At 71.1% G+C, this 27,638-nt stretch overlaps 3 protein-coding genes across 6 annotated transcripts; 2 read left to right on the top strand and 1 right to left on the bottom strand.

The window, feature by feature from the left end:
* Nucleotides 1-405: 405 nt before the first annotated feature.
* On the top strand, nt 406-8,402 carry PIP4P1 (phosphatidylinositol-4,5-bisphosphate 4-phosphatase 1). Its single transcript, XM_068921848.1, has 7 exons — nt 406-494; nt 706-884; nt 2,276-2,382; nt 3,110-3,215; nt 4,642-4,694; nt 4,925-5,015; nt 6,302-8,402. Exons 1-7 carry the CDS (start codon nt 407-409, stop codon nt 6,443-6,445), a joined length of 768 nt encoding a protein of 255 aa, XP_068777949.1. The 5' UTR covers nt 406; the 3' UTR covers nt 6,446-8,402.
* A 1,771-nt stretch (nt 8,403-10,173) lies between these two features.
* On the bottom strand, nt 10,174-17,628 carry APEX1 (apurinic/apyrimidinic endodeoxyribonuclease 1). 2 transcript variants are annotated; one of them, XM_068921836.1, is made up of 4 exons: nt 17,532-17,628; nt 15,183-15,349; nt 13,794-13,986; nt 10,174-11,893 (listed from the first exon to the last, which is right to left on the bottom strand). In XM_068921836.1, exons 1-4 carry the CDS (start codon nt 17,599-17,601, stop codon nt 11,379-11,381), a joined length of 945 nt encoding a protein of 314 aa, XP_068777937.1. In that variant the 5' UTR covers nt 17,602-17,628; the 3' UTR covers nt 10,174-11,378. The 2 variants fall into 2 exon arrangements, with proteins under 2 accessions (XP_068777937.1, XP_068777939.1); XM_068921838.1 differs by having other exon boundaries at nt 15,183-15,254; nt 17,532-17,622.
* Nucleotides 17,629-18,288: 660 nt separating this feature from the next.
* OSGEP (O-sialoglycoprotein endopeptidase) lies at nt 18,289-26,898 on the top strand. Of its 3 annotated transcripts, none has more exons than XR_011136593.1 (11): nt 18,290-18,481; nt 19,081-19,200; nt 20,842-21,017; nt 21,112-21,207; nt 22,170-22,219; nt 22,336-22,414; nt 23,051-23,116; nt 25,456-25,521; nt 25,877-25,952; nt 26,555-26,653; nt 26,777-26,898. XR_011136593.1 is itself a non-coding variant. In XM_068921873.1 (11 exons), the coding sequence occupies exons 1-11, from the start codon at nt 18,367-18,369 to the stop codon at nt 26,814-26,816; spliced, it is 1,008 nt and encodes a 335-aa protein (XP_068777974.1). In that variant the 5' UTR covers nt 18,290-18,366; the 3' UTR covers nt 26,817-26,898. The 3 variants fall into 3 exon arrangements, 2 of the variants coding, with proteins under 2 accessions (XP_068777973.1, XP_068777974.1); XM_068921873.1 differs by having other exon boundaries at nt 25,456-25,546; XM_068921872.1 differs by lacking the exon at nt 23,051-23,116 and having other exon boundaries at nt 18,289-18,481; nt 25,456-25,546.
* The last annotated feature ends 740 nt before the right edge of the window (nt 26,899-27,638 follow it).

Here is a 27,638-nt window from a genome sequence, read left to right as displayed (position 1 = left end):
CGCGGGGAGGGCGTCGGGCGAGCGGGGCGGAGCGCATGGGCGGGGCGGTCGCCTAGCGACGCGGCGTCACGTGGTGCGGGCGGGGCGGCGGGCCAATGAGAAGCGCGGGGAGGGCGTCGGGCGAGCGGGGCGGAGCCCTAGGGGAGGCGGTCGCCTAGCAACGCGGCGTCACGTGGCGCGGGCGGGCCGGCGGGCCAATGAGAAGCGCGGGGAGGGCGTCGGGCGAGCGCGGCGGAGCGCTGGGGCGGGGCGGTCGCCTAGCGACGCGGCGTCACGTGGTGGCGAGGGAGCGCCGCGGAGGGAGGGGGAGGGGTCACGTGAGCGGCGGCGCGGCCGGCCGGGCCCAATCGCGGCGCGGCGCCGGCGTCACGTGGGGGCGGCGCTACGGCGGCCGGCACGGGCGGCCATGGCGGACGGCGAACGCTCCCCGCTGCTGCCGGCCGAGCCCGAACCGGGGCCGGCGGCGGCGGCGGCGGCACCCGCGACCCCCCCCGGTGAGGAGGGGGCGGGGCTACGGGGAGGGGGCGGGGCTTTGGGAGGGGCGGGGCCTGAGAGGGCGCCGCGGTCTGGGGGCGGGGCTTGACGTGGGCGGGGCCTTCCTAGGTGGGGCGGTGCGCCGTGGTGGGCGGGGCTTAGAGGAGTGGGGCGGGGCTTGGGGAGGGGGCGGGGCTAACGCCACTCCCCTTTACCGGGCGTCTCCCGCAGGCGGGGCCTCGCCGGGGGCGGGGCCAGGGGCGGAGGCCCCGCCCCCTTACTCGCCATTGGGCAGCCCCGAAGGGGGGGCGGGGCCGGCGGTCACGTGCCGCGTGTGTCAGAGCCGCATCAGCGTCGAGGGCAAAACGCACCAGCACGTGGTGAAGTGTCACGTGTGCAACGAGGCCACCGTGAGCCCCGCGGCCGGGGGGGCCCAGGCGTCCGGGGAGGGGCCCCGGCGTCCGGGGAAGGGGCCCAGGCGTCCGGGGAGGGGCCCAGGTGTCCGGGGAAGGGGCCCAGGTGTCCGGGAAGGGGCCCAGGCGTCCGGGGAAGGGACCCAGGCGTCCGGGGAAGGGGGCCCAGGTGTCCGGGGAGGGGCCCAGGCGTCCGGGGGAGGGGCCCAGGCGTCCGGGGAAGGGGCCCAGGCGTCCGGGAAGGGGCCCAGGCGTCCGGGGGAGGGGCCCAGGCGTCCGGGAGAGGGACCCAGGCGTCCGGGGAGGGGCCCAGGCGTCCTGGGGAGGGGCCCAGGCGTCCGGGGAAAGGGGCCCAGGCGTCCGGGGAGGGGCCCAGGCGTCCGGGGAGGGGGCCCAGGCGTCCTGGGGAGGGGCCCAGGCGTCCGGGGCAGGGGCCCAGGTGTCCGGGGAAGGGGCCCAGGTGTCCGGGGAGGGACCGAGGTGTCCGGGGAAGGGGCCCAGGCGTCCGAGGAAGGGACCCAGGCGTCCGGGGAAGGGGCCCAGGCGTCCGGGGGAAGGGGCCCAGGCATCCGGGGAAGGGGCCCAGGTGTGCGGGGAAGGGGCCCAGGTGTCCAGGGAGGGGCCCAGGCGTCCGGGGAGGGGCCCAGTCGTCCGGGGAGGGGGCCCAGGCGTCCGGGGAAGGGGCCCAGGTGTGCGGGGAAGGGGCCCAGGTGTCCGGGGAGGGGCCCAGGCGTCCGGGGAAGGGACCCAGGTGTCCAGGGAGGGGCCCAGGTGTCCGGGGAAAGGGACCCAGGTGTCCGGGGAGGGACCCAGGTGTCCAGGGAGGGGCCCAGGCGTCCGGGGAAGGGGCCCAGGCGTCTGGGCAGGGGCCCAGGCGTCCGGGCAGGGGGCCTAGGCGTCCGGGCAGGGGGCCCAGGTGTCCGGGGAGGGGCCCAGGCGTCCGGGCAGGGGGCCCAGGTGTCCGGGCAGGGGGCCCAGGTGTCCGGGAAGGGGCCCAGGCGTCCGGGCAGGGGGCCCAGGCGTCCGGGCAGGGGGCCCAGGTGTCCGGGCAGGGGGCCCAGGTGTCCGGGAAGGGGCCCAGGCGTCTGGGCAGGGGGCCCAGGCGTCCGGGCAGGGGCCCAGGCGTCCGGGCAGGGGGCCCAGGTGTCCGGGAAGGGGCCCAGGCGTCCGGGCAGGGGGCCCAGGTGTCCGGGCAGGGGGCCCAGGTGTCCGGGAAGGGGCCCAGGCGTCCGGGCAGGGGGCCCAGGTGTCCGGGGAGGGGCCCAGGCGTCCGGGCAGGGGGCCCAGGCGTCCGGGGAGGGGCCCAGGCGTCCGGGCAGGGGGCCCAGGCGTCCGGGGAGGGGCCCAGGCGTCCGGGCAGGGGGCCCAGGCGTCCGGCCCGCCCGCAGCCCATCCGCACGGCGCCCGGCGGCAAGAAGTACGTCCGCTGCCCCTGCAACTGCCTCCTGGTCTGCAAAGCGTCGTCCCAGCGCATCGCCTGCCCCCGGCCTTACTGGTCAGACTGGGAGGGCCTGGGGGGCGGGGGTGGGGCGGCGGGGGGTCCTGGGGGGCTGTGGGAGGGACTGGGCTATACTGGGAGGCACTGGGATATACTGGAACGACACTGGGGGAAGATTGAGAGGGTTCTGGGTGGCACTGGGCCATGTTGGGAGGCACTGGGATATACTGGGAGGGATTGGAAGGGTCCTGGGGGGCCCTTGGGGGGAAACAGGTCATACTGGGAGTCACTGGGATATACTGGGAGGTCGGGGGGGAGCACTAGGAGGGAGTGGGAGGACACTGGGCCATATTGGGAGGCCCTGGGGCGAACTGGGAGGATACTGGGAAGGACTGGAAGGGCTCTGGGGGGCTCTTGGGGGAAAGCAGGCCATACTGGGAGGCACTGGGATATACTGGGAGAACACTGGAGGGCAGTGGGAGGACACTGGGCCATACTGGGAGGTACTGGGGAGGGACTAGGAGGGCTCTTGGGGGCTGCTGGGGGCACTGGACTATACTGGGAGCTTCTGGGACATACTGGGAGGACCCCGGGGGGCACTGGGCCATACTGGGAGGCACGGGGATATACTGGGAAGACACCGGGGGGTACTGGGAGGGATCGGGAGGACACTGGGCCATACTGGGAGGCACTGGGAGGGGCCAGGGCTGCCCCGGCCGCTCCCAGCGGCCTCTCCCAGTCCTCCCAGTCCTCCCAGTTTAACCAGTTTGTGTTCCTCCGCCAGCAAACGCATCATCAACCTGGGCCCGGTGCAGGCGGGAGCCCCCAGCCCCGAACCGCAGCCCGGGGGGCGGCGGGTGGCGTGCGGCCACTGCGGGAGCCCCTTCCTGGTGAGCCGGACGCCGGGGCCCCTTCCCTCCCCGGACGCCGGGGCCCCTTCCGCCCCGGACGCCTGGGCCCCTTCTCCTCCCCGGACGCCTGGGCCCCTTCTCCTCCCCGGACGCCTGGGCCCCCTTCTCCTCCCCGGACGCCTGGGCCCCCTTCTCCTCCCCGGACGCCTGGGCCCCCTTCTCCTCCCCGGACGCCTGGGCCCCTTCCCTCCCCGGACGCCTGGGCCCCTTCCTCGCCCCGGACGCCTGGGCCCCTCTCCCCCGGACACCGGGGTCCCTTCCGCCCCGGATGCCTGGGCCCCTCTCCCCCGGACACCGGGGTCCCTTCCGCCCCGGACGCCTGGGCCCCTCTCCCCCGGACGCCTGGGCCCCTTCTCCTCCCCGGACGCCTGGGCCCCTTCTCCTCCCGGACACCGGGGCCCCTTCCCTCCCCGGACGCCTGGGCCCCTTCCTCGCCCCGGACGCCTGGGCCCCTTCTCCTCCCCGGACGCCTGGGCCCCTTCCTCGCCCCGGACGCCTGGGCCCCTTCCTCGCCCCGGACGCCTGGGCCCCTTCTCCTCCCCGGACGCCTGGGCCCCTTCTCCTCCCGGACACCGGGGCCCCTTCCTCGCCCCGGACGCCTGGGCCCCTTCCTCGCCCCGGACGCCTGGGCCCCTTCCTCGCCCCGGATGCCTGGGCCCCTTCCTCGCCCCGGACGCCTGGGCCCCCTTCTCCCCCCCGGACGCCTGGGCCCCCTTCTCCCCCCTGGATGCCTGGGCCCCCTTCTCCCCCCTGGATGCCTGGGCCCCCTTCTCCCCCCTGGATGCCTGGGCCCCTCTCTCCCCCGGACGCCTGGGCCCCTTCTCCCCCCGGACGCCTGGGCCCCTTCTCGCCCCGGACGCCTGGGCCCCTTCCTCGCCCCGGACGCCTGGGCCCCTTCACCCTGGACGCCGGGGCCCCTCCCCGGACACCTGGGTCCTGCCCCAGACACCGGGGCCCCTTCCGCCCCGGACGCCTGGGCCCCTTCTTGCCCCGAACGCCTGGGTCCTTGTCCCGGACACCTGGGTCCCTTCCCTGGACACCTGGGCCCCTCCCCGGAGACCTGGGCCCCTTCTCCCCCCCGGACGCCTGGGCCCCTTCTCCCCCCCGGACGCCTGGGCCCCTTCTCCTCCCAGATGCCTGGGCCCCTCTCCCCCCCGGACGCCTGGGCCCCTTCTCGCCACGGACACCTGGGTCCCTTCTGCTCCCGGACGCCTGGGCCCCTTCTCCTCCCGGATACCGGGGTCCCTTCCGCCCCGGACGCCTGGGCCCCTTCCCTCCCCGGATGCCTGGGCCCCTCTCTCCCCCGGCCGCCGGGGCCCCTTGGGGGTGTGTGGCGGGGTGGGGGGGGGGAGGGGGTCACAGCACCCGGACGCCGGGGTCCCTGACGCCCCCTCCCCCCCCGCAGTGGACGGAGTTCTCGGAGCGGACCTTGGCCCGGTGCCCCCATTGCCGCAAAGTGTGAGTGCCCCGGACGCCTGGGCCCCTCGCGGCGGGGGAGGGGCCCCAGGCACCCCTGTCCCTTCATGGCGGGGGGGAGGGGGGGGGAGCCCGGACGCCTGGGCTCCCCCGTGGGTGCTGGACGGGGAGGTTGGAGGTGGGGAAGGGAGGGGGGGGGGGGATCCGGGCCCGGACGCCTGGGTCCCCTCCCCGGACGCCTGGGTCCCTTGTCGACCCCCCCCCCCCCCCAGGTCGGCCGTGGGGCGCCGCTACCCCCGGAGACGCTGCGTCTGCTGCTTCCTGCTGGGGCTGCTCATGGCGGCCGCCGGCGCCGGCCTGGCGGTGAGTGAGGGGCCCCGGCGTCCGGGGAGGGGCCCAGGCGTCCGGGGGAGGGGGCCCAGGCGTCCGGTGAAGGGGACCCAGGTGTCCGGGGAGGGGCCCAGGTGTCCGGTGAAGGGGACCCAGGTGTCCGGGGAGGGGGCCCAGGTGTCCGGGGGAGGGGGCCCAGGTGTCCGGGGGAGGGGCCCAGGTGTCCGGGGGAGGGGCCCAGGCGTCTGGGGAAGGGGCCCAGGCGTCCGGGGAGGGGACCCAGGCGTCCGGGGAGGGGGCCCAGGCGTCCGGGGAAGGGACCCAGGCGTCCGGGGAGGGGCCCAGGCGTCCGGGAAGAGGCCTAGGTGTCCGGGAAGGGGCCCAGGAGTCCGGTGAAGGGGACCCAGGCGTGCGGGGAGGAGGCCAGGTGTCCAGGAGGGGCCCAGGTGTCCGGGGAAGGGGGCCCAGGTGTCCAGGAAGGGGCCCAGGTGTCCGGGGAAGGGGGCCCAGGCGTCCGGGGAAGGGGCCCAGGTGTCCGGGGAGGGGCCCAGGTGTCCGGGAGGGGCCCAGGCGTCCGGGAAGGGGCCCAGGTGTCCGGGGAAGGGGCCCAGGTGTCCGGGGAGGGGCCCAGGTGTCCGGGAAGAGGCCTAGGTGTCCGGTGAAGGGGGCCCAGGCGTCCGGGGAGGGGCCCAGGTGTCCGGGGAGGGGCCCATGCGTCTGGGGAAGGGGCCCAGGTGTCCAGGGAGGGGCCCAGGTGTCTGAGCCGAGGGACGCAGGCGTCCGGGGAGGGGCCCAGGTGTCCGGGAAGAGGCCTAGGTGTCCGGTGAAGGGGGCCCAGGCGTCCGGTGAAGGGGGCCCAGGCGTCCGGTGAAGGGGACCCAGGCGTCCGGGGAGGGGGCCCAGGCGTCCGGGGAAGGGGCCCAGGTGTCCGGTGAAGGGGATCCAGACATCTGGGGAGGGGCCCAGGTGTCCGGGGAAGGGGCCCAGGCGTCCGGTGAAGGGGACCCAGGCGTCCGGGGAGGGGCCCAGGCGTCCGGGGAGGGGCCTAGGCGTCCGGTGAAGGGGACCCAGGCGTCCGGGGAGGGGGCCCAGGCGTCCGGGGAGGGGCCCAGGCGTCCGGGGAAGGGGCCCAGGCGTCCGGGGAAGGGGACCCAGGCGTCCGGGGAAGGGGACCCAGGCGTCCGGGGAGGGACCCAGGCGTCTGGTGAAGGGGACCCAGGTGTCCGGGGAGGGGCCCAGGCGTCCGGTGAAGGGGACCCAGGCGTCCGGGGAGGGGCCCAGGCGTCCGAGCCGAGGGACCCAGGCGTCCGGGCCCGCAGGTGGGCACGTGGGCGGCCGCCCGGCGCTTCGGGGGGCTCCACGCCGCCTGGGCCCTGCTGGTGGCCGGGGCCGGCGCCTGCCTGCTGCGCGCCGGCTACTGGGGCTGCGTCCGCGTGAGCCACCCGCTGCCCGGCCCCGCCTGAACACGCCTCCGCACGCCTCGACACGCCTGAACACGCCTCGGCGCGCCGCCTCTGCCCCCCGCCCCAGTCCCCGGGCTGCCGCCGCCGCCGGAGCTGCTGCTGCTGCTTCGACGCGCTCGGCCACGCGTGTGCGCGCTGCGTCACGCGTGTGCTGCCCGGGTGAGGGCCCGCGCCGCGCTTCCGCCCGCCTCAACACGCTTCAACACGCCTGCCCGCTGGGGGCGGTGCGCGGCGAGGCGGCCTTCTGCCCCCGACACGCTTCGACGCGCCCCGGCGTGCTGCGACACGCCCCGACACGCTTCAACACGCCTCGGCGTCCTGCGACCTGCCCCAACACGCTTCAGTGTGCTGTGACACGCCTCAACACGCTTGAACACGCTTCATTGTGCTCCAACGGGCCCCAACACGCTTCAGTGTGCTGCAACACGCCTCTACACGCTTCAACACGCCTCGGCGTGCTCCGACGTGCCCCAACACGCTTCAGTGTGCTGCGACACGCGTCAACGCGTTTCAACACGCCTCGGTGTCCTGCAACCTGCCCCAACACACTTCAGTGTGCTGCGACCTGCCCCAACACGCTTCAGTGTGCTGTGACACGCCTCAACACGCTTGAACACGCTTCATTGTGCTCCAACGGGCCCCAACACGCTTCAGTGTGCTGCGACACGCCTCTACACGCTTCAACACGCTTCGGCGTGCTCCGACGTGCCCCAACACGCTTCAGTGTGCTGCGACACGCCTCAACACGCTTCAACACGCTTCAGTGTGCTCCGACGGGCCCCAACACGCTTCAGTGTGCTGCGACACGCCTCAACACACTTGAACACGCTTCATTGTGCTCTGACGTGCCGCAACAGGCTTCAGTGTGCTGCGACACGCCTCAACACGCTTGAATACGCTTCATTGTGCTCCGACGGGCCCCAACACGCTTCAGTGTGCTGCAACACGCCTCAACATGCTTCAACACGCCTCGGTGTCCTGCAACCTGCCCCAACACGCCTCGGCGTGCTCCAACGTGCCTCAACGCACTTCAATGTGCTGTGACACGCCTCAACACGCTTGAACACGCTTCATTGTGCTCCGACGTGTCCCAACACGCTTCAGTGTGCTGCAACACACCTCAACACGCTTCAACACGCCCCGGCGTGCTCTGACATGCCCCAACACGCTTCAGTGTGCTGCGACACGCCTCAACACGCTTCAACACGCTTCAGTGTGCTCCGACGGGCCCCAACACGCTTCAGTGTGCTGCGACACGCCTCAACACACTTGAACACGCTTCATTGTGCTCTGACGTGCCGCAACAGGCTTCAGTGTGCTGCGACACGCCTCAACACGCTTCAACACGCCTCGGCGTCCCGCGGCACGGCTCAACATACTTCACCACGTCGCCGCGCGCTGCAGCGCGGTCGCGTCGCAGTTGGACGCGCCTGCGTCACGCGTGGGCTGGAGACGGGGCGCGTCGAGGGGAGGTGGCCACCGCCTCGACACGCCTCGACACGCCTCGACACGCCTCGTCGAGCCTGAAGGCTCGCCGGCCCGGCGGCCATCTTGGAATGGCGCCCTCCGCGGCGGCGGCCATCTTGGCCGGCCCGAGCCCCAGCGCGGCGGCCATCTTGGATGGGTGTCGGACGGACGCCCTCCGCGGCGGCGGCCATCTTGGGGCAGCCATCTTGGACGGACGCTCTCTCCCTCGGCGGCCATCTTGGTCCCCCCCCCCCCCCGGTTCGGCGCCCGGGACCTGCTTCCGCCCTTCTTCTTCCCAGCATGCAATTGGTGACGAGAAGGAGCGCCCCTCCCATCCCACAATGCCCTGGGGGGTGCTAGCCCCTCCCCCCTCTGTAAGGCTCCACCCTCTGCTGTACATAAGCCCCGCCCCCTGTATATAAATATTTAATTAATTGCTCCTCCGCGCGCAGTGGGGGAAGGGAACAGACTGTAAATAAAGCCCCGGACGCCTGGGCCCGTTTTGTTCTTTCCTCCCCGGACACCCGGGCCCCTCACCCGGACGCCTGGGCCCCTCACCCGGACGCCTGGGCCCCTGCCCCGGACGCCTGGGTCCCTCCCCCGGCCGCCTGGGCCCCTGCCCCGGACACCTGGGTCCCTCCCCCGGACACCTGGGCCCCTTCCCGGACGCCTGGGCCCCTCCCCGGACACCTGGGCCCCTCCCCGGACACCTGGGCCCCTCACCCGGACACCTGGGCCCCTCCCCGGACACCGGGGCCCTTTCCCCGGACGCCTGGGTTCCTCCCCGGACGCCTGGGCCCCTCACCCGGACGCCTGGGCCCCTTCCCCAGACGCCTGGGCCCCCTGTCCCCGGACACCTGGGCCCCCCCCCCGGACACCTGGGCCCCTTCCCCGGACGCCTGAGTCCCTCCCCCGGACACCTGGGCCCCTCCCCGGACACCTGGGCCCTTCCCCGGATGCCTGGGCCCCTTCCCCGGACACCTGGGTCCCTCCCCCGGACACCTGGGCCCCTCCCCGGACGCCTGGGCCCCCTCCCCGGACACCTGGGCCCCCTCCCCGGACGCCTGGGCCCCTCCCCGGACGCCTGGGCCCCCCCCCGGACGCCTGGGCCCCTCACCCAGACGCCTGGGCCCCTGTCCCCGGACACCTGGGCCCCCCCCCCGGACACCTGGGCCCCTTCCCCGGACGCCTGAGTCCCTCCCCCGGACACCTGGGCCCCTCCCCCGGACACCTGGGCCCCTCCCCGGACACCTGGGCCCTTCCCCGGACGCCTGGGCCCTTCCCCGGACACCTGGGCCCCTCCCCGGACACCTGGGTCCCTGCCCCGGACACCTGGGCCCCTTCCCCGGACGCCTGGGCCCTTCCCCGGACACCTGGGCCCCTCCCCGGACACCTGGGTCCCTCCCCCGGACACCTGGGCCCCTCCCCGGACGCCTGGGCCCCCTCCCCGGACGCCTGGGCCCCTCCCCGGACACCTGGGCCCCTTCCCCGGACGCCTGGGCCCCTCCCCGGACATCTGGGCCCCCTTCCCGGACGCCTGGGCCCCCTCCCCGGACGCCTGAGTCCCTCCCCCGGACACCTGGGCCCCTCCCCGGACACCTGGGTCCCCTCCCTGGACGCCTGGGCCCCTCCCCGGACGCCTGGGCCCCCGGAGAGCCTGGGGGCCGCGGTTTCTCGCCAGGTTTATTGCCCCCTCGGGGGGAGTTTCAGGAAAGTTAAAAAAATAGCCGTGGGGGGGGGGGATCCCTGAGGGCCGGCCGGGCCGTGGGGGGGCTATAGGGGAGCTATAGGGGGTGGGGGGGCTATAGGGGTCTCCATAGGTTTCAGGGGACTCTAGAGGAGCCAGAGCAGTTATAGGTTTGGGGGGCGGATCTATAGGGGCTGGGGGGGGTCTATAGGGGTTAGAGGCATCTATAGGGGTTGGGGGAGGCTATAGGGGGTCACGGGGGACTATAGGGCTGCCAGGGGGGTCTATAAGGGTCAGGGGGGCTACGGGTGTTGGGGGGGAGCCTGTAGGGGTCGGGGGGAGCTATAGGGTCTGGGGGGGGGAGCTTATATGAATTGGGTGTATAGGGGTCGGGGGGAGGCTATAAGGAGCATGGGGTCTATATAGGCTGGTGGGAGCTATAGGGCTCAGGGGCGTTATGGGGGGTCTATATGGGGCAGGAGAGCTATGTAGGGCCATATAGATGAGGAGTCTATAGGGGTTAAGTAGGGTTGTATAGATCAAGGGGGCTGTAGGGGGCCTATATAGGGCTGTATGGAGCGGAGGAGCCTATAGGGCCCTATAGGCTCAGGCGGCGGGCATAGGGGCTGCACGGAGGGTCTCTATGGGTCCACAGGAGCTGGGGGAGGTCCCTATGGGGCGGTATGGATTTTTGGGGGGGGGGGGTCCTGGGGCTATATCTGCCCCATAGGCAGGAGGGGCCATACGGGGCCGTATCTGCCCCACGAGCACGCGCGGGGGCCATATAGCGCCGTGGGAGGGGGGGCGTAGGGCGGCTATAGGACCAAACGGAGGTTGGTGGGACCGTTGCCACCCGAAGACCGGCACGGCGGGCCCATATAGCCGGGCCGTGGGGGGGCTATAGGGTCAGCGCGGAGGCTGAGGGGGCCATCGTGAGCCCAGAAGAAACATGATAATCCCCTATAGAGCAGACTTATGGGGCAGTATGGGGGCTCTAGGGGCAAGCTGAGGTTGAGGTGGCCACCAGGACCCAACAGCCCCACGTAGACCAGGCTAACGGGGCTGTAGGGCGACCCTACGGCAAGCTGGGTGTGATGTGGCCACCACAACCCCCCGGAGAAGCCCACAGACCCATATAGACCAGGCTAATGGGGACATAGAACGACTATAGGGTCAAGCGGAGGTTGAGGTGGCCACCAGGACCCAACAGCCCCACGTAGACCAGGCTAACGGGGCTGTAGGGCGACCCTATGGCCAAGTAGGGCATGATGTGGTCATCACAACCCAGCAGAGACAACGACAGCCCCATATGGACCAGGCTAATAGGGACACAGAGTCACTATAGGGTCAAGTGGAGGTTGGGGTGGCCACCAGGACCCAACAGCCCCACGTAGACCAGGCTAACAGGGCTGTAGGGCGACCCTACGGCAAGCTGGGTGTGATGTGGCCACCACAACCCCACAGAGAAGCCCACAGACCCATATAGACCAGGCTAATGGGGACATAGAACGACTATAGGGTCAAGTGGAGGTTGAGGAGGCCACCATGACCCAACAGCCCCACGTAGACCAGGCTAACGGGGCTGTAGGGTGACCCTACGGCAAGCCGGGTGTGATGTGGCCACCACAACCCCCCCGGAGAAGCCCACAGACCCATATAGACCAGGCTAACGGGGACTAGGGTGACCCTACGGCCGAGCAGGGCGCGACGCGGCCACCGCGGCCCGCCGGCCAAGAGAGCCCGGCGGGGGCCGGACTTAGGGGCTGAGGGCGGGGGCCGCTATAGGGCGAGGTAGAGGGTGATGGGACAGTGGTCGCTGCCCAGCACCTTGGAGCGGATCTTGCTGTCGCAGAGGGCTCCCTCGAGGCGGCGCGAGAGGACGAAGTAATCGAGGCGCCAGCCCACGTTGCGTGCCCGGGCGCCCCCCAAGTAGGTCCAGAAGGTGTAGGCGTGGGGCACGGCCGGGTAGAGGTGCCGGAAGGAGTCGAGGAAGCCGGCGTCGAGGAGGTCGCCGAAGCCCTGGCGCTCCTCGGCGGTGAAGCCGGGCGAGCGGCGGTTGGCCCGGGGGTGGCGCAGGTCGAGCTCGCCGTGGGCCACGTTGAGGTCGCCGCAGAGGGCCACCGGCTTGCGGGCGTCCAGGCGGGCCAAGAAGGCGCGGAGGGCGACGTCCCAGCGGCGCCGGTAATCCAAGCGTACCAGCCCCCGGCCGGCGTTGGGCACGTAGGCGGCCACCACGTAGAGAGCGGGGAACTCGGCCGTCACCACCCGGCCCTCGCGGTCGTGCTCCTCGTCACCTGCGGGAAGAGGGACACGGCGGCGGCGGTGGGAACCGGTCGACGCGGGAGGTAGACGGACGCCAGAGGTGCGGGGAGGCGGTTGGAGGCGCCAGCAGATGACCTGGGCCGCCGGAGCGAGGACCGTACAGGACGGCAAACGCTCTCGGGCAGGTATTTATGGACGCCCCCGAGTATTTTTGGCCAAGCCGGGACGCGTTTACGGGCGTTGGGTGACGGTCCAGAGCGTTTAACGGGCGTTGAGGGCCACCAGGGAGCACCCTGGACCACCAAGGCAGTACTCAGGAGCACCAGCACGATGCTGGAGCATTAACCCCACCTTTGAGACACCCAAAAGTACCTCAGGGCGCTAAAGAGGCGTTTAACCCTACTAAGAAACATCCTCGAGTACTCGAAGAGGACCTAGAGGCACCGAGGAGTATTTTGGAGTAATTAAGGTCTAATCAAGGGAGGGTTGGACACATACCAACGCGTTGAAGGGGCTTTTAAGGGCACCAGGAGATGTTTCGGGGGGAGCGAGGAGATGTTCGAGGGTACTCACGGGTATTCCGGGGTACCGGCGGAGTATTGGGGGTAACAAAGGGCGTTTTGGGATAGGGAAAGAGTAATTTGGGGGGTGGGAGAAGAGTTTGGGGTAGGGGGAGTATTTGGGGGGTACCAAGGGGTTTCGTGGCGTCCCGAAACGGTATCGGGGGCGCACCGGGAAGCACCGAGGAGTACCTAGAAGTACTAGGAAGTACCCAAGAGCAGTAACAGAGCGTTTTAAGGCACTAAGAGAGCGTTTGGGGTAACGAGGGAGCGTTTTGGGGTAGGGGGGAGTACGCGAAGGCGGCGGGAGCGCAGCCGGTAGCGCGCGGGAGCGTCGGGAGGGGGAGAAGGGGGCGTTTCGGGGCAAGACGGGGTGTTTTTGGGGAGAGGGCGACGGGGAGCGAGGCGGGAGCGTTTCGGGCACGGGGTGGGGGGAGAGAGAGGGGATGGGCGGCGGAGCGGTGCGGGCCGGCGGTTTCGGCGGGGGGCAGCATGGAGCAGCCGGCGGTTTCGGCAGGGGAGCAGGATGGAGCAGCCGGCGGTTTCAGTGGGGGGAAGCATGGAGCAGCTGGCGGTTTCGGTGGGGGGCAGAATGGAGCAGCCGGCGGTTTCGGCAGGGGGGCAGCATGGAGCAGCCGGTGGTTTCAGTAGGGGGCAGCATAGAGCAGCCGGCGGTTTCAGTGGGGGGCAGCATAGAGCAGCCGGCGGTTTCGGTGGGGGGGCAGAATGAAGCAGCTGGCAGTTTCAGTGGGGGGCAGCATAGAGCAACCGACAGTTTTGGTGCGGGGCAGGATGAAGCAGCCGGTGGTTTCAGTGGGGGGCAGCATGGAGCAGCTGGTGGTTTCGGTAGGGGGGCAGTATGGAACAGCCGGCAGTTTCAGTGGGGGGCAGCATGAAGCAGCCGGCGGTTTCGGCAGGGGGGCAGCATGGAGCAGCCGGTGGTTTCGGTGGGGGGCAGCATGGAGCAGCTGGCGGTTTCGGTGGGGGGAAGCATGAAGCAGCCGGTGGTTTCAGTGAGGGGCAGCATGAAGCAGCCGGCGGTTTCAGTGGGGGGCAGCATGAAGCAGCTGGCGGTTTCGGCAGGGGGGGCAGCATGGAGCAGCTGGCGGTTTCGGTGGGGGGAAGCATGGAGCAGCCGGCGGTTTCAGTGGGGGGCAGCATGGAGCAGCCGGCGGTTTCAGTGGGGGGCAGCATGGAGCAGCCGGCGGTTTCAGTGGGGGGCAACATGAAGCAGCCGGCGGTTTCAGCGGGGGGCAGCATGAAGCAGCCGGCGGTTTCGGCAGGGGGCAGGACGGAGCAGCCGGCGGTTTCGAGGGGGGGCAGAAGGAGGCTTTGGGGGGGGTATCACGGGTGGGCGGGCCGGGGGGCTCACCGATGCCGTAGGTGACGCTGAGGGGCTCGTGGCGGGCCAGCAGGCCGACGCCGCTGTAGCCCGGTTTGCCCTCGGCGCTGGCCCAGAACTGGTGGGGGAGGCCCGGCAGGGCCCGAACTTCGGGGGGCACCGCCGCCCCCCCGCACTTGGTCTCCTGCAGGCACAGCACGTCCGGCGCCTCCTCCTGCACCCACTGGGCGACACCGGCGCGGCCCACCCACCCCCCCCCCGGGTGCGGGACGCCTGGGTCCGTCAGGTCTTCGAGGGCCGGCGTTTCGGGTCTCCCCCGGACGCCTGGGCCCCTTCCCCGGAGACCTGGGTCCCCTCATCCGGACGCCTGGGCCCCTCCCCGGACGCCTGGGCCCCTTCCCGGACACCTGGGCCCCTCCCCGGACGCCTGGGCCCCTTCCCCGGACGCCTGGGCCCCTCCCTGGACGCCTGGGTCCCTTCCCGGACACCTGGGCCCCTTCCCCGGACACCTGGGCCCCTTCCCCCGGACGCCTGGGTCCCTTCCCGGACGCCTGGGTCCCTTCCCCAGACGCCTGGGTCCCTTCCCCAGACGCCTGGGTCCCTTCCCCGGACACCTGGGCCCCTCCCGGACGCCTGGGCCCCCTCCCCGGATGCCTGGGCCCCTTCCCCCGGACGCCTGGGCCCCTCCCCGGACGCCTGGGCCCCCCCCGGACACCTGGGCCCCTTCCCCGGACACCTGGGCCCCTCCCCCGGGCGCCTGGGCCCCTTCCCTGGACGCTGGGGCCCCTCCCGGACGCCTGGGCCCCCTCCCGGACGCCGGGGCCCCTCCCGGACGCCTGGGCCCCCTCCCAGACGCCTGGGCCCCTCCCGGACGCCGGGGCCCCTCCCCGGACGCCTGGGCCCCTTCCCTGGACGCCTGGGCCCCTTCCCGGACGCCTGGGCCCCTTCCCCGGACGCCTGGGCCCCCTCCCGGACGCCTGGGTCCCTCCCCCGGACACCTGGGCCCCTCCCCGGACACCTGGGCCCCTCCCCGGACACCTGGGCCCCTCCCCGGACGCCTGGGCCCCTTCCCCGGACGCCTGGGCCCCCTCCCCGGACACCTGGGCCCCCTCCCCGGACGCCTGGGCCCCTTCCCCGGACACCTGGGCCCCCTCCCCGGACGCCGGGGCCCCTCCCCGGACACCTGGGCCCCTCCCCGGACGCCTGGGCCCCTTCCCCGGACACCTGGGCCCCCTCCCCGGACGCCGGGGCCCCTTCCCCGGACACCTGGGCCCCCTCCCCGGACGCCTGGGCCCCTCCCGGACACCTGGGCCCCCTCCCCGGACGCCTGGGCCCCTCCCGGACACCTGGGTCCCCTTCCCCCGGACCCCTGGGCCCCCCCCCGGACGCCGGGGCCCCTCCCGGACGCCGGGGCCCCACCTGCAGGCCCTGCTTGCGCACCCAGGCGCGGAGGCCGTCGACGTTCCAGGACGTCACCTTGAGGGTGAAGCGCTGCCCCCCCGGCGCCGTCAGCCGGTCGGGGGGGTCCTCGTAGGGGGCCGCCGCCGCCCCCCCGTCGCCCCGCGCCGCCTTCGGGGGGCGCCCGCCTGCCGGGGGGGGCGCGCCGCCGTCACTGGGGGGCACTGGGAGGGACTGGGGGGGCACTGGGGGGCACTGGGAGGGCGCTGGGGGGCACTGGGAGGCACTGGGAGGGATTGGAAGGGCACTGGGGGGCACTGGGAGGGACTGGGGGGGCACTGGGAGGGATTGGAAGGGCGCTGGGGGGCACTGGGGGGCACTGGGAGGGATTGGAAGGGCACTGGGGGGCACTGGGAGGGACTGGGGGGGCACTGGGAGGGATTGGGAGGGCGCTGGGGGGCACTGGGAGGCACTGGGAGGGATTGGAAGGGCACTGGGGGGCACTGGGAGGGACTGGGGGGTACTGGGAGGGATTGGGAGGGCGCTGGGGGGCACTGGGAGGCACTGGGAGGGATTGGAAGGGCACTGGGGGGCACTGGGAGGGACTGGGGGGTACTGGGAGGGATTGGGAGGGCGCTGGGGGGCACTGGGAGGCACTGGGAGGGACTGGGAGGGATTGGAAGGGCACTGGGGGGCACTGGGAGGGACTGGGGGGTACTGGGAGGGATTGGGAGGGCGCTGGGGGGCACTGGGAGGCACTGGGGGGCACTGGGAGGGACTGGGAGGCACTGGGAGGGATTGGAAGGGCACTGGGAGGGCACTAGGAGGGACTGGGAGGGACTGGGAAGCACGGGGAGAGACTAGAAGGGATTGTAAGGGCACTGGGAGGGCACTGGGAGGGACTGGGAGGGACTGGGAGGGACTGGGGGGCTACTGGGGGCACTGGGAGAGCATGGGGGGCTACTGGGAGCACTGGGGGGGCTACTGGGAGCACTGGGAGAGCACTGGGGGCACTGGGAGAGCACTGGGAGGTACTGGGAGGCAGTGGGGGGTACTGGGAGCACTGGGAGAGCACTGGGAGGGACTGGGGGGCTACTGGGGGGACTGGGAGGTACTGGGAGGCACTGGGGGGGCTACTGGGGGCACTGGTAGAGCACTGGGAGGCACAGGGAGGCAGTGGGGGGCTACTGGGGGCACTGGGAGAGCACTGGGAGACAGTGGGGGGCAGTGGGGGGGCTACTGGGAGCACTGGGAGGCTACTGGGGGCACTGGGAGGCTACTGGGGGCTACTGGGAGGCACTGGGGGGGCTACTGGGAGCACTGGGAGAGCACTGGGAGGGACTGGGGGTGCTACTGGGAGCACTGGGAGAGCACGGGGGCTACTGGGAGGCAGTGGGGGGCTACTGGGAGCACTGGGAGAGCACTAGGAGGTACTGGGAGGCACTGGGAGCACTGGGAGGCACTGGGAGAAAACTGGGAGGCACTGGGAGAGCACTGGGGGCTACTGGGAGCACTGGGAGGCACTGGGAGAGCACTGGGGGCTACAGGGAGAGCACTGGGAGCACTGGGAGAAAACTGGGAGGCACTGGGAGAGCACTGGGAGGCACTGGGGGGGCTACTGGGAGCACTGGGAGGCACTGGGAGGCACTGGGAGGCACTGGGAGAGCACGGGGAGGCACTGGGGGGGGCTACTGGGAGCACTGGGAGAGCACTGGGAGACAGTGGGGGGCTACTGGGGGCACTGGGAGAGCACTGTGAGGGACTGGGAGGCACTGGGAGGGACTGGGGGGGCTACTGGGAGCACTGGGAGAGCACGGGGGCCTACTGGGAGCACTGGGGGGGCTACTGGGAGCACTGGGAGAGCACTGGGAGGGACTGGGAGGGACTGGGGGGGCTACTGGGGGCACTGGGAGGGACTGGGAGGTACTGGGAGGCACTGGGGGGGCTACTGGGAGTACTGGGAGCACTGGGAGAGCACTGGGAGGCACTGGGGGGGCTACTGGGAGCACTGGGAGAGCACTGGGAGGTACTGGGGGCACTGGGGGGGCTACTGGGAGCACTGGGAGAGCACGGGGGGCTACTGGGAGTACTGGGAGGAACTGGGAGGTACTGGGAGGCACTGGGAGGGCTACTGGGAGCACTGGGAGAGCACTGGGAGGCACTGGGGGGCTACTGGGAGCACTGGGAGAGCACTGGGAGGCACTGGGGCCACTGGGGGGGCTACTGGGAGCACTGGGAGGGGGGTGGGGGGGCACTGGGATATCGTGGGGGGGGCAGTGGGCGGGGTTACGGGCCGGCGCCGGCCTGTGCCGGGCCGTACTGGTCCATACTGGTCCGTACTGGTTTATACTGGTCTATACTGGTCCCTACCGGTCTCCGCCGCCGCCTCCTCGCCGCCATCTCCGTCCGCCGCCGCCTCCTTCTTGCTGCGCTTCGGCATGGCCGCCGCCAGGCCCCGCCCCCTCCGCCCCAGGCCCCGCCCCCACATCCGCAGCCAATCAGCGCCCGCCGCCGCAGCCAATCAGCGCGCGCCGCCGGCCGCTGCTCCCTCCTCCTCCTCCCCCCGCCCACCCCCGCCCCGCTCCAGCCAATCAGCGCGCACCGCCGGCCGCTGCTCCCTCCTCCGCCTCCCCCCGCCCACCCCCGCCCCGCTCCAGCCAATCAGCGCGCACCGCCGGCCGCTGCTCCCTCCTCCGCCTCCCCCCGCCCACCCCCGCCCCGCTCCAGCCAATCAGCGCGCGCCGCCGGCCGCTGCTCCCTCCTCCTCCTCCCCCCGCCCACCCCCGCCCCGCTCCAGCCAATCAGCGCGCGCCGCCGGCCGCTGCTCCCTCCTCCTCCTCCCCCCGCCCACCCCCGCCCCGCTCCAGCCAATCAGCGCGCACCGCCGGCCGCTGCTCCCTCCTCCTCCTCCCCCCGCCCCCCTCCGCCCCGCTCCAGCCAATCAGCGCGCGCCGCCGGCCGCTGCTCCCTCCTCCTCCTCCCCCCGCCCACCCCCGCCCCGCTCCAGCCAATCCGCGCGCGCCGCCGCTTCCCCCTCCCCGCGCGCCGCTTCCCCAACCAATCAGCGCGCGCCGGATCTACGTGAGCGGAAGGGGCGGGACCCGCGGGGGCCGGAAGCGGAAGTAGGAAGCGGCGGCGGCGGCGGCGGCGGCGCGGGGAGAGGAGCGCGGGCAGTGACGCGGGCGGTGACGCGGGCGGTGACGTCATGCCGGTGGTGCTGGGGCTGGAGGGCTCGGCCAACAAGGTGGGGGCGGGGCTGGTGCGCGACGGGGCGGTGCTGAGCAACCCGCGCGCCACCTACGTCACCGCGCCCGGCCACGGTGAGCGCCCGCGTCACTTCCGCCCTCCTCCCCCTTCCCCGCGCGCGCCGTGACGTCACTTCCGCCCTTCCCCCCCTCCTCCACGAGCTCACCGCTCTTTGACGTCACGGCCTTCCCTCCCCCCCCCACCCCAGTGACGTCACCGCTCGGGGGGGGTGAGGGCAGCGCTGACCCTCGCGTGACCCCTGACCCCCCGTGACCCCCGGGTGACCCCTGACCTCCCCCCGTGACCACTGACCCCCCTGGGTGACCCCTGAATGACCGCTGACCTCCCCCCGTGACCCCTGACCCCCCTGGTGACCTCCGAATGACCCCTGACCCCCCCCGTGACCCCTGACCCCAGGTGACCTCTGAATGACCCCTGACCCCCCCGGTTGACCCCTGACCCCCCCCGGGTGACCCCTGAATGACCCCTGACCTCCCTCTGTGACCCCCGTGACCCCGAGGCGACCCCCGACCCCCCCCGGGTGACCCCTGAATGACCCCCGACCTCCCCCCGTGACCCCTGACCCCCCCGGGCGACCCCCTCCCGCTCCCCCCCCTCCGCGTGACCCCGCCGTGACCCCCGACCCCTGGGTGACCCCCCCCCCCCCGCGCAGGCTTCGCCCCGGGGGCGGCGGCGCGGCACCACCGGCGGCGGCTGCCGGGGCTGGTGGCGGCGGCGCTGCGGGAGGCCGGGCTGCGGGCGGCCGACGTCGACGCCGTGGCCTTCACCCGCGGTGCGTGTCCTTGGCGTGCGCTTAGCGTGTGCTTAGCGTGTGCGTGCCGTGTGCGTCCCCGGGGCCCTGGGAGCACTCGGAGACGTGTCCTGGGTGGGTGGGAGTCATTGGGGGTCATGTAGGCCCGATCGGGGTCGCGTGTGCTTAGCGTGTGCTTAGCGTGTGCTTAGCGTGTGCGTGCCGTGTGCGTCCCCGGGGCCCTGGGAGCACTTGGAGACGTGTCCCGGGTGGGGGGGAGGTGGGTGGGAGTCACTGGGGGTCATGTAGGCCCAATCGGGGTCGTGTGTGCTTAGCGTGTGCTTAGCGTGTGCACTCAGCACTCCTCGTGGGGGCCATATTAGTGGTTATAGCCACATCCCAAGCGCACGGGAGGCGCGTGGGGGTCGTGGGGGGCCCCAGAGGCGTGATAGGGTTCACATGTGCTTAGCATGTGCTTAGCGTGTGCGCTCAGCACTCCTCCCAGGGGCCTTATCGATGGTTATAGCCGCATCCCAAGCGCACGGGAGGCGCGTGGGGGTCGTGGGGGGCCCCAGAGGCGTGATAGGGTTCACATGTGCTTAGCATGTGCTTAGCGTGTGCGCTCAGCACTCCTCGTGGGGGCCATATTAGTGGCTATAGCCGCGTCCCAAGCGCACGGGAGGCGCGTGGGGGTCGTGGGGGGCCCCAGAGGCGTGATAGTGTTCACATGTACTTAGCATGTGCTTAGCGTGTGCGCTCAGCACTCCTCCCAGGGGCCTTATCGGTGGCTATAGCCGCATCCCAAGCGCACGGGAGGCGCGTGGGGGTCGTGGGGGGCCCCAGAGGTGTGATAGGGTTCACATGTGCTTAGCATGTGCTTAGCGTGTGCGCTCAGCACTCCTCGTGGGGGCCATATTAGTGGTTATAGCCACGTCCCAAGTGCACGGGAGGCGCGTGGGGGTCGTGGGGGGCCCCAGAGGCGCGATAGGGTTCACATGTGCTTAGCATGTGCTTAGCGTGTGCGCTCAGCACTCCTCGTGGAGGCCATATTAGTGGCTATAGCCGCGTCCCAAGCGCACGGGAGGCGCGTGGGGGTCGTGGGGGGCCCCAGAGGCGCGATAGGGCTCACGTGTGCTTAGCATGTGCTTAGCGTGTGCGCTCAGCACTCCTCGTGGGGGCCATATTAGTGGTTATAGCCACGTCCCAAGCGCACGGGAGGCGCGTGGGGGTCGTGGGGGGCCCCAGAGGCGTGATAGGGTTCACATGTGCTTAGCATGTGCTTAGCGTGTGTGCTCCGCACTCCTCCTAGGGGCCTTATCGGTGGTTATAGCCGCATCCCAAGCGCACGGGACGGGCGTGGGGGTCATGGGGGGCCCCAGAGGCTCGATAGGGCTCACATGTGCTTAGCATGTGCTTAGCGTGTGCGCTCAGCACTCCTCGTGGGGGCCATATTAGTGGCTATAGCCGCATCCCAAGCGCACGGGAGGCGCGTGGGGGTCGTGGGGGGCCCCAGAGGCGTGATAGGGTTCACATGTGCTTAGCATGTGCTTAGCGTGTGCGCTCAGCACTCCTCCCAGGGGCCTTATCGGTGGTTATAGCCGCGTCCCAAGCGCACGGGAGGCGCGTGGGGGTCATGGGGGGGCACGAGGGGGCTGACGTGTGCTTAGCGTGCGCGGGGCGCAGGGCCGGGCATGGGGGCGCCGCTGGCGGTGGTGGCGGCGGCGGCCCGGACGCTGGCGCAGCTGTGGGACCGGCCGCTGCTGGGGGTGAACCACTGCGTGGGGCACATCGAGATGGGGCGGCTGGTGTGCGGGGCCCGCGACCCCCTCGTGCTCTACGTCAGCGGCGGCAACACGCAGGTACACGGCTCGGGGCGACACGCGTGTTCGGGGGGGGGGGGGACACGGAGCCCCCGGGCCGAACGCTGAACTCTCGCTCTCCGTCTGCCGGCAGGTGATCGCCTTCGCCCGGCGCCGCTACCGCATCCTGGGCGAGACCTTGGACGTGGCCGTGGGCAACTGCCTGGACCGCTTCGCTCGCGCCCTGCAGGTGCCCGGACGCCTGGGCCCCCTGGACCGGACGCCTGGGTTCCTGCCCCGGATACCTGGGTTCCTGCCCCGGACGCCTGGGTCCCTGCCCCGGACACCTGGGTTCCTGCCCCGGACGCCTGGGTTCCGGCCCCGGACGCCTGGGCCCCTCCCCGGACGCCTGGGTTCCTGCCCCGGACACCTGGGTCCCTTCCCCCGACGCCTGGGTTCCGGCCCCGGACGCCTGGGTCCCTGCCCCGGACGCCTGGGTTCCTGCCCCGGACGCCTGGGTCCCTTCCCCGGACACCTGGGTTCCGGCCCCGGACGCCTGGGCCCCTTCCCCGGACACCTGGCCCCCTGGCCCGGACGCCTGGGTTCCTGCCCCGGACGCCTGGGCCCCTCCCCGGACACCTGGCCCCCTGGCCCGGACGCCTGGGTTCCTGCCCCGGACGCCTGGGTCCCTGCCCCGGACACCTGGGTTCCTGCCCCGGACGCCTGGGTTCCTGCCCCGGACGCCTGGGCCCCTCCCCGGACACCTGGGTCCCTTCCCCGGACACCTGGGCCCTTTCCCCAGACACCTGGGCCCCTCCCCCGGACACCTGGGTCCCCTTCCCGGACGCCTGGGTCCCCTTCCCGGACGCCTGGGTTCCTGCCCCGGACACCTGGGCCCCTCCCCGGACACCTGGGTCCCTCCCCGGACACCTGGGCCCCTCCCCGGATGCCTGGGCCCCTCCCCGGACACCTGGGCCCCTTTCCCGGACGCCTGGGCCCCCTCCCCGGACACCTGGGCCCCTCCCCGGACGCCTGGGCCCCTTCCCCGGACGCCTGGGCCCCTCCCTGGATGCCTGGGCTCTTTCGCCGGACACCTGGGCCCTTTCCCCGGACGCCTGGGCCCCTTTCCCGGACACCTGGGCCCCTCCCCGGACGCCTGGGCCCTCCCCGGACGCCTGGGCCCCGTTGGACGTCCTGCCCGGTCTCCCGCAGATCTCCAACGACCCCAGTCCCGGCTACAACATCGAACAACTGGCTAAGAAGTGAGTGTTTCGGGGGCCGGCCCGGACGCCTGGGCCCCCTGCCACGCGGCCGGGGGGGGAGGGGGGGCCCAGGCGTCCGGGGGGCCCTGACGGCGGGGTCGGGGCTGCGGCCGCAGGGGGACGAAGCTGCTGGAGCTGCCGTACGTGGTGAAGGGCCTGGACGTCTCCTTCTCGGGCCTCCTGTCGCACATCGAGGTGAGGGGCCCAGGCGTCCGGGAGGGGCCCAGGCGTCCGGGCGAGGGGCCCAGGTGTCCGGGAAGGGGCCCAGGTGTCCGGGGAAGGGGCCCAGGTGTCCGGGGAGGGACCCAGGTGTCCGGGGGAAGGGACCCAGGTGTCCGGGGGAGGGGCCCAGGCGTCCGGGGAGGGGGCCCAGGTGTCCGGGGAAGGGCCCAGGCGTCCGGGCAGGGGCCCAGGTGTCCGGGGAAGGGGCCCAGGTGTCCGGGGAGGGGCCCAGGTGTCCGGGGAGGGGCCCAGGCATCCAGGGAGGGGGCCCAGGTGTCCGGGGAGGGGCCCAGGTGTCCGGGGAGGGGACCCAGGTGTCCGGGGAAGGGGCCCAGGCATCCGGGTGAGGGGCCCAGGTGTCCGGGGAAGGGACCCAGGTGTCCGGGGAAGGGGCCCAGGCGTCCGGGGAAGGGGCCCAGGCGTCCGGGCGAGGGTCCCAGGCGTCCGGGGAAGGGGCCCAGGCGTCCGGGCGAGGGGCCCAGGCGTCCGGGGAGGGGGCCCAGGCGTCCGGGCGAGGGGCCCAGGCGTCCGGGCGAGGGGCCCAGGTGTCCGGGGAAGGGGCCCAGGCGTCCGGGCGAGGGGCCCAGGCGTCCGGCTGCCCCCCCGCAGGCGGTGGCCCCCCAGCTGCTGGCGTCGGGCGAAGCCACCGTTGAGGATCTCTGCTTCTCGCTGCAGGTGCCCGCGGGGGGCCCAGGCGTCCGGGGCGGGGGCCCAGGCGTCCGGGGGTCTGCGGACGGGCCTGGGGGGGGCGTCCGGGCTCCCCGGGGGCTGTTTTGGGGAGTGTTTTGCTGTAATTTGGGAACGTTTGGGGTTTGGGGGGAGCATTTGTGGGGGCCTAGAGTATTTGAGAGCGCCCGGGGGGTGTTTGGGAGTACCTGGGGGTATTCGGGAGTATTTGGGGGTAATTCAGAGTATTTTTGTGTGTATTTTGGAGTATCTAGGTGATGAATTAGTATTTTGGGGTATTTGCAGGGTACTTGGGGTATTTGGGGATGTTTGGGAGTATCCAGGGGGATTTGGGAGCATTTTGGGGGTCTTTTGGGACTCTCTAGGTGGTATTTGGAGAGTGTTTTGGTGTGCTTGGTTAGTATTGGGGTATTTGGGGAGTATCTGGGGGTGCCTGGGGGTGTTTGGGGGTATTTGGGAGTATTTTGTTGTGTACTTGGGTGCGTTTGGCCGGTGCTTAGGGGTATTTTGGGAGTAATTTGGGGTATTTGGGGAGGACCTGGGGGTATTTGGGGTGTTTGGAAGCATCTGGGGGTATTTGGGAGTATTTTGGGGGTGCTGGGGAGTAGCTGGGTGGCGTTTTGGTGTACTTGGGGGGTATCTGGGGGTATCTGGGGGCATTTTTTTCTATTTGGGAGTGTGTGGGTGGTGTTTTGGTGTACTTGGTGAGTATCTGGGGGTATTTGGGAGTATTTTTCCTATTTGGGGGTATTTTGGGAGTACGTGGGCGGTATTTTGGTGTACTTATGGAGTATCTGGGGGGGTATTTGGGAGTATTTTTCCTAGTTGGGGGTATTTGGGAGTATGTGGGGTATGTTTTGGTGCACTTGGTGAGTATCTGGGGGGTATGTGGGAGCATTTTTCCTATTTGGGGGTATTTGGGAGTACATGGGTGGTATTTTGGTGTACTTAGGGAGTATCTGGGGGTATGTGGGAGTATTTGGGAGTATTTTTTCTATTTGGAGGTATTTGGGAGTATGGGGGTATATTTTGGTGTACTTGGTGAGTATCTGGGGGGTATGTGGGAGTATTTTTCCTATTTGGGGGTATTTGGGAGTACATGGGTGGTATTTTGGTGTACTTAGGGAGTATCTGGGGGTATTTGGGAGTATTTGGGAGTATTTTTTCTATTTGGAGGTATTTGGGAGTATGGGGGTATATTTTGGTGTACTTGGTGAGTATCTGGGGGGTATGTGGGAGCATTTTTCCTATTTGGGGGTATTTGGGAGTACGTGGGCGGTATTTTGGTGTACTTAGGGAGTATCTGGGGGTATTTGGGAGTATTTGGGAGTATTTTTTTTCTATTTGGGGGTATTTGGGAGTATGGGGGTATATTTTGGTGTACTTGGTGAATATCTGGGGGGTGTGTGGGAGTATTTTTCCTATTTGGGGGTATTTGGGAGTACGTGGGTGGTATTTTGGTGTACTTGGGCAGTATTTGGGGTATTTGGGAGTATTTTTTTTGTATTTTGGGGGTATTTGGGAGTATCCGGGGGGGGTATTTGGGGGTGTCAAAGGGTATCGGGTGACCCTTGGGGGTGTTGGGGCGCCGTGGGGGGTATTTGCAGGGTCGCTGGGGGTATTTGGGGGGCACTTGGGTGCGTTCGGAGGCGTTTGGGGGCTGCTGGGGGGGGGGGGCTGTAGTATCCGGGAGTATTAACGGGGTATTTGGGGTATGGGGGAAGCGTTTGGGGGGTATTGAGGCCTTGGGGGAGCGTTGCTAAAATATGGGGGGGGGTATCGGGGGTGTTGGAAAGTACTGGAGAGCAGGACGGAGTATTAATGGGGTATTTTGCATGCTAGAGTATTTTTGAGGGCTTTCAGGGGGTCTTTGGGGTGGAAAGAAGTGTTTTGGGGCCGGGCGGGAGTATTAATGGGGCGTTTGGGGTATCTGGAAGTATCGGGCTCGGGGAGGGTTGGGGGTACCACAGGGGCCACTGGGGGTATTTTGCACGTGGGAGTATTAACGGAGTAGGAGTGAGTACCGGTGGGTATTTGGGGAGCGTTGGGGGCTTTCGGAGGGGTTTGGGGGGCTGTTTTGGGGGTATTTGGGGTTGTTTGGGGGCTTTTAAGGCCTATTAGTAGGGGGTAAAGAGTATTAATGGGGTATTAGTGAGTATTAATGAGTATTAGAGAGTATTAGGGGGGTTTTAGGGTTTCTTCCGGGGGCAGTTTTTGAGGGGTTGTTTTTGGGGGGTCCCAGCGGGCATGGGGGGGGCGGGGAGGTATTTTGGGGTGAATCGGGGGGTATTTGGGGGTGCCGCTGTGAGATTGCCCCCCCCCCGCAGGAGACGGTGTTCGCCATGTTGGTGGAGGTGACGGAGCGAGCGGCCGCCCAGTGCCGGTCCCCCGAGGTGCTGCTGGTGGGCGGCGTCGGCTGTACGTGGGGCCCAGGCGTCCGGGGAAGGGGCCCAGGCGTCCGGGGGAGGGGCCCAGGTGTCCGGGGAAGGGGCCCAGGTGTCTGGGAAAGGGGCCCAGGCGTCCGGGGAAGGGGCCCAGGTGTCTGGGAAAGGGGCCCAGGTGTCCGGGAAGGGGCCCAGGCATCCGGGGAAGGGGCCCAGGCGTCCGGGGCAGGGGCCCAGGCATCCGGGGAAGGGGCCCAGGCATCCGGGGGAGGGACCCAGGTGTCCGGGGGAGGGGCCCAGGCATCCAGGGGAGGGGCCCAGGCGTCCGGGATGACCCCCGACCCGCTCCCATCTACCCACACAGGTAACGAGCGGCTCCAGGAGATGCTGGGCGCCATGTGCAGCGCCCGGGGGGCCCGGTTGTGCGCCACTGACGAGCGGTGAGGGGCCCAGGTGTCCGGGGAGGGGCCCAGGTGTCCAGGAAAGGGGCCCAGGCGTCCAGGGAGGGACCCAGGTGTCCGGGGAGGGGCCCAGGCGTCCGGGGAAGGGGCCCAGGTGCCCGGGAAAGGGGCCCAGGCGTCCGGGGAGGGGCCCAGGTGTCCGGGAGGGGCCCAGGTGCCCGGGAAAGGGGCCCAGGCGTCCGGGGAGGGGCCCAGGCGTCCGGGGGAGGGGCCCAGGTGCCCGGGGAGGGGCCCAGGTGCCCGGGAAAGGGGCCCAGGCGTCCGGGGAGGGGCCCAGGTGTCCGGGGGAGGGACCCAGGTGTCCGGGGAGGGGCCCAGGTGTCCGGGGAGAGGCCCAGGCGTCCGGGGGAGGGGCCCAGGCGTCCGGGGAGGGGCCCAGGCGTCCGGGGAGGGGCCCAGGTGTCCGGGGAGGGGGCCCAGGTGTCTGGGAAAGGGGCCCAGGTGTCCGGGGGAGGGGCCCAGGCGTCCGGGGAGGGGCCCAGGTGTCTGGGGGAGGGGCCCAGGTGTCCGGGAAGGGGCCCAGGTGTCCGGGCAGGGGCCCAGGTGTCCGGGCAGGGACCCAGGCGTCCGGGCGCCCCCAGGTTCTGCGTGGACAACGGCGCCATGATCGCTCAGGCCGGCTGGGAGATGCTGCGCTCGGGGCAGGTCACCGACATCGCTCGCTCCGGCGTCACCCAGAGGTGAGGGGCCCAGGCGTCCGGGCGGGGCGCTCAAGCTCCACCCCCCCTCCCTCCGGGGGGGGCGGGGCCGTGCTGAGCTCCGCCCCCCCCCCCAACCTGACTCCTCCTCCCCCCCCTCGACAGGTACCGCACGGACGAGGTGGAGGTCACCTGGCGGGATTGACCCCGCCCCCTCCCGCCCCAGGCTCCGCCCCCCCTCTGGAGGCTCCACCCACAATAAAAGGCTCCGCCCCCTTTGACCTGTTGCTCTGCCTCTTTTGTGGTGGGGGGGGGGGGCGCAGTGGGTATTTGGTTGGGGGCGGGGGGGCAGAGGGGTGACAAGATGGCCGAGGGCACCCGGACGCCTGGGCCCTTCTTGGGGGGGAGCCCGGACGCCTGGGCCCTTCTTAGGGAAGAGCCCGGACGCCTGGGCCCCTCGTGGTGGGGGGCTCCCGGATGCCTGGGCCCCTCTTGGGGGAGCCCGGACGCCTGGGCCCCTCGTGGTTGGGGCCTCCCGGATGCCTAGGCCCCTCTGCGGGGGGGGGGGCAGCAGCGCCCCGGACGCCTGGGCCCCTCTGCGGGGGGTGGGGGGGCAGCAGCGCCCCGGACGCCTGGGCCCCTTTACAGAGTGGATGGGAGCGCCCGGACGCCTGGGCCCCTCTGTGGGGGGGGGGGCAGCAGCGCCCCGGACGCCTGGGCCCCTTTGCAGAGTGGATGGGAGCGTCCCGGACGCCTGGGCCCCTCTGCGGGGCTGGGGGGGGGGGGGGGGCAGCAGCGCCCCGGACGCCTGGGCCCCTTTGCAGAGTGGATGGGAGCATCCCGGACGCCTGGGCCCCGCTGCGGGGCTGGGGGGGGGCAGCAGCGCCCCGGACGCCTGGGCCCCTTTGCAGAGTGGATGGGAGCGTCCCGGACGCCTGGGCCCCTCCATGGGGCAGACGGCAGTGCCCCGGACGCCTGGGCCCCTTCTCGGGGCAGATGGGAGCATCCCGGACGCCTGGGCCCCGCT

This window comes from Struthio camelus, chromosome 29 (genome assembly GCF_040807025.1).
Source record: "Struthio camelus isolate bStrCam1 chromosome 29, bStrCam1.hap1, whole genome shotgun sequence".
Classification (NCBI taxonomy): Eukaryota; Metazoa; Chordata; class Aves; order Struthioniformes; family Struthionidae; genus Struthio; species Struthio camelus.
Note: the sequence above shows the minus strand (reverse complement) of the source record. Positions and strands in the feature narration are given on the sequence as shown.

Excerpts from the sequence above, each read along its gene's own strand:
- OSGEP (XM_068921873.1), top strand. The coding sequence starts at position 18,367 with ATGCCGGTGGTGCTGGGGCTGGAGGGCTCGGCCAACAAGGTGGGGGCG. Across the intron at positions 21,208-22,169 it reads GCTTCGCTCGCGCCCTGCAG|ATCTCCAACGACCCCAGTCC; the intron begins GTGCCCGGACGC and ends GGTCTCCCGCAG. Across the intron at positions 25,953-26,554 it reads TTGTGCGCCACTGACGAGCG|GTTCTGCGTGGACAACGGCG; the intron begins GTGAGGGGCCCA and ends GGGCGCCCCCAG.
- PIP4P1 (XM_068921848.1), top strand. The coding sequence starts at position 407 with ATGGCGGACGGCGAACGCTCCCCGCTGCTGCCGGCCGAGCCCGAACCG. Across the intron at positions 495-705 it reads GGCACCCGCGACCCCCCCCG|GCGGGGCCTCGCCGGGGGCG; the intron begins GTGAGGAGGGGG and ends CGTCTCCCGCAG. Across the intron at positions 4,695-4,924 it reads TGCCCCCATTGCCGCAAAGT|GTCGGCCGTGGGGCGCCGCT; the intron begins GTGAGTGCCCCG and ends CCCCCCCCCCAG.
- APEX1 (XM_068921836.1), bottom strand. The coding sequence starts at position 17,601 with ATGCCGAAGCGCAGCAAGAAGGAGGCGGCGGCGGACGGAGATGGCGGC. Across the intron at positions 15,350-17,531 it reads GGAGGCGGCGGCGGAGACCG|GCGGGCGCCCCCCGAAGGCG; the intron begins GTAGGGACCAGT and ends CCCCCCCGGCAG. Across the intron at positions 11,894-13,793 it reads CAGCGTCACCTACGGCATCG|GTGACGAGGAGCACGACCGC; the intron begins GTGAGCCCCCCG and ends CTCTTCCCGCAG.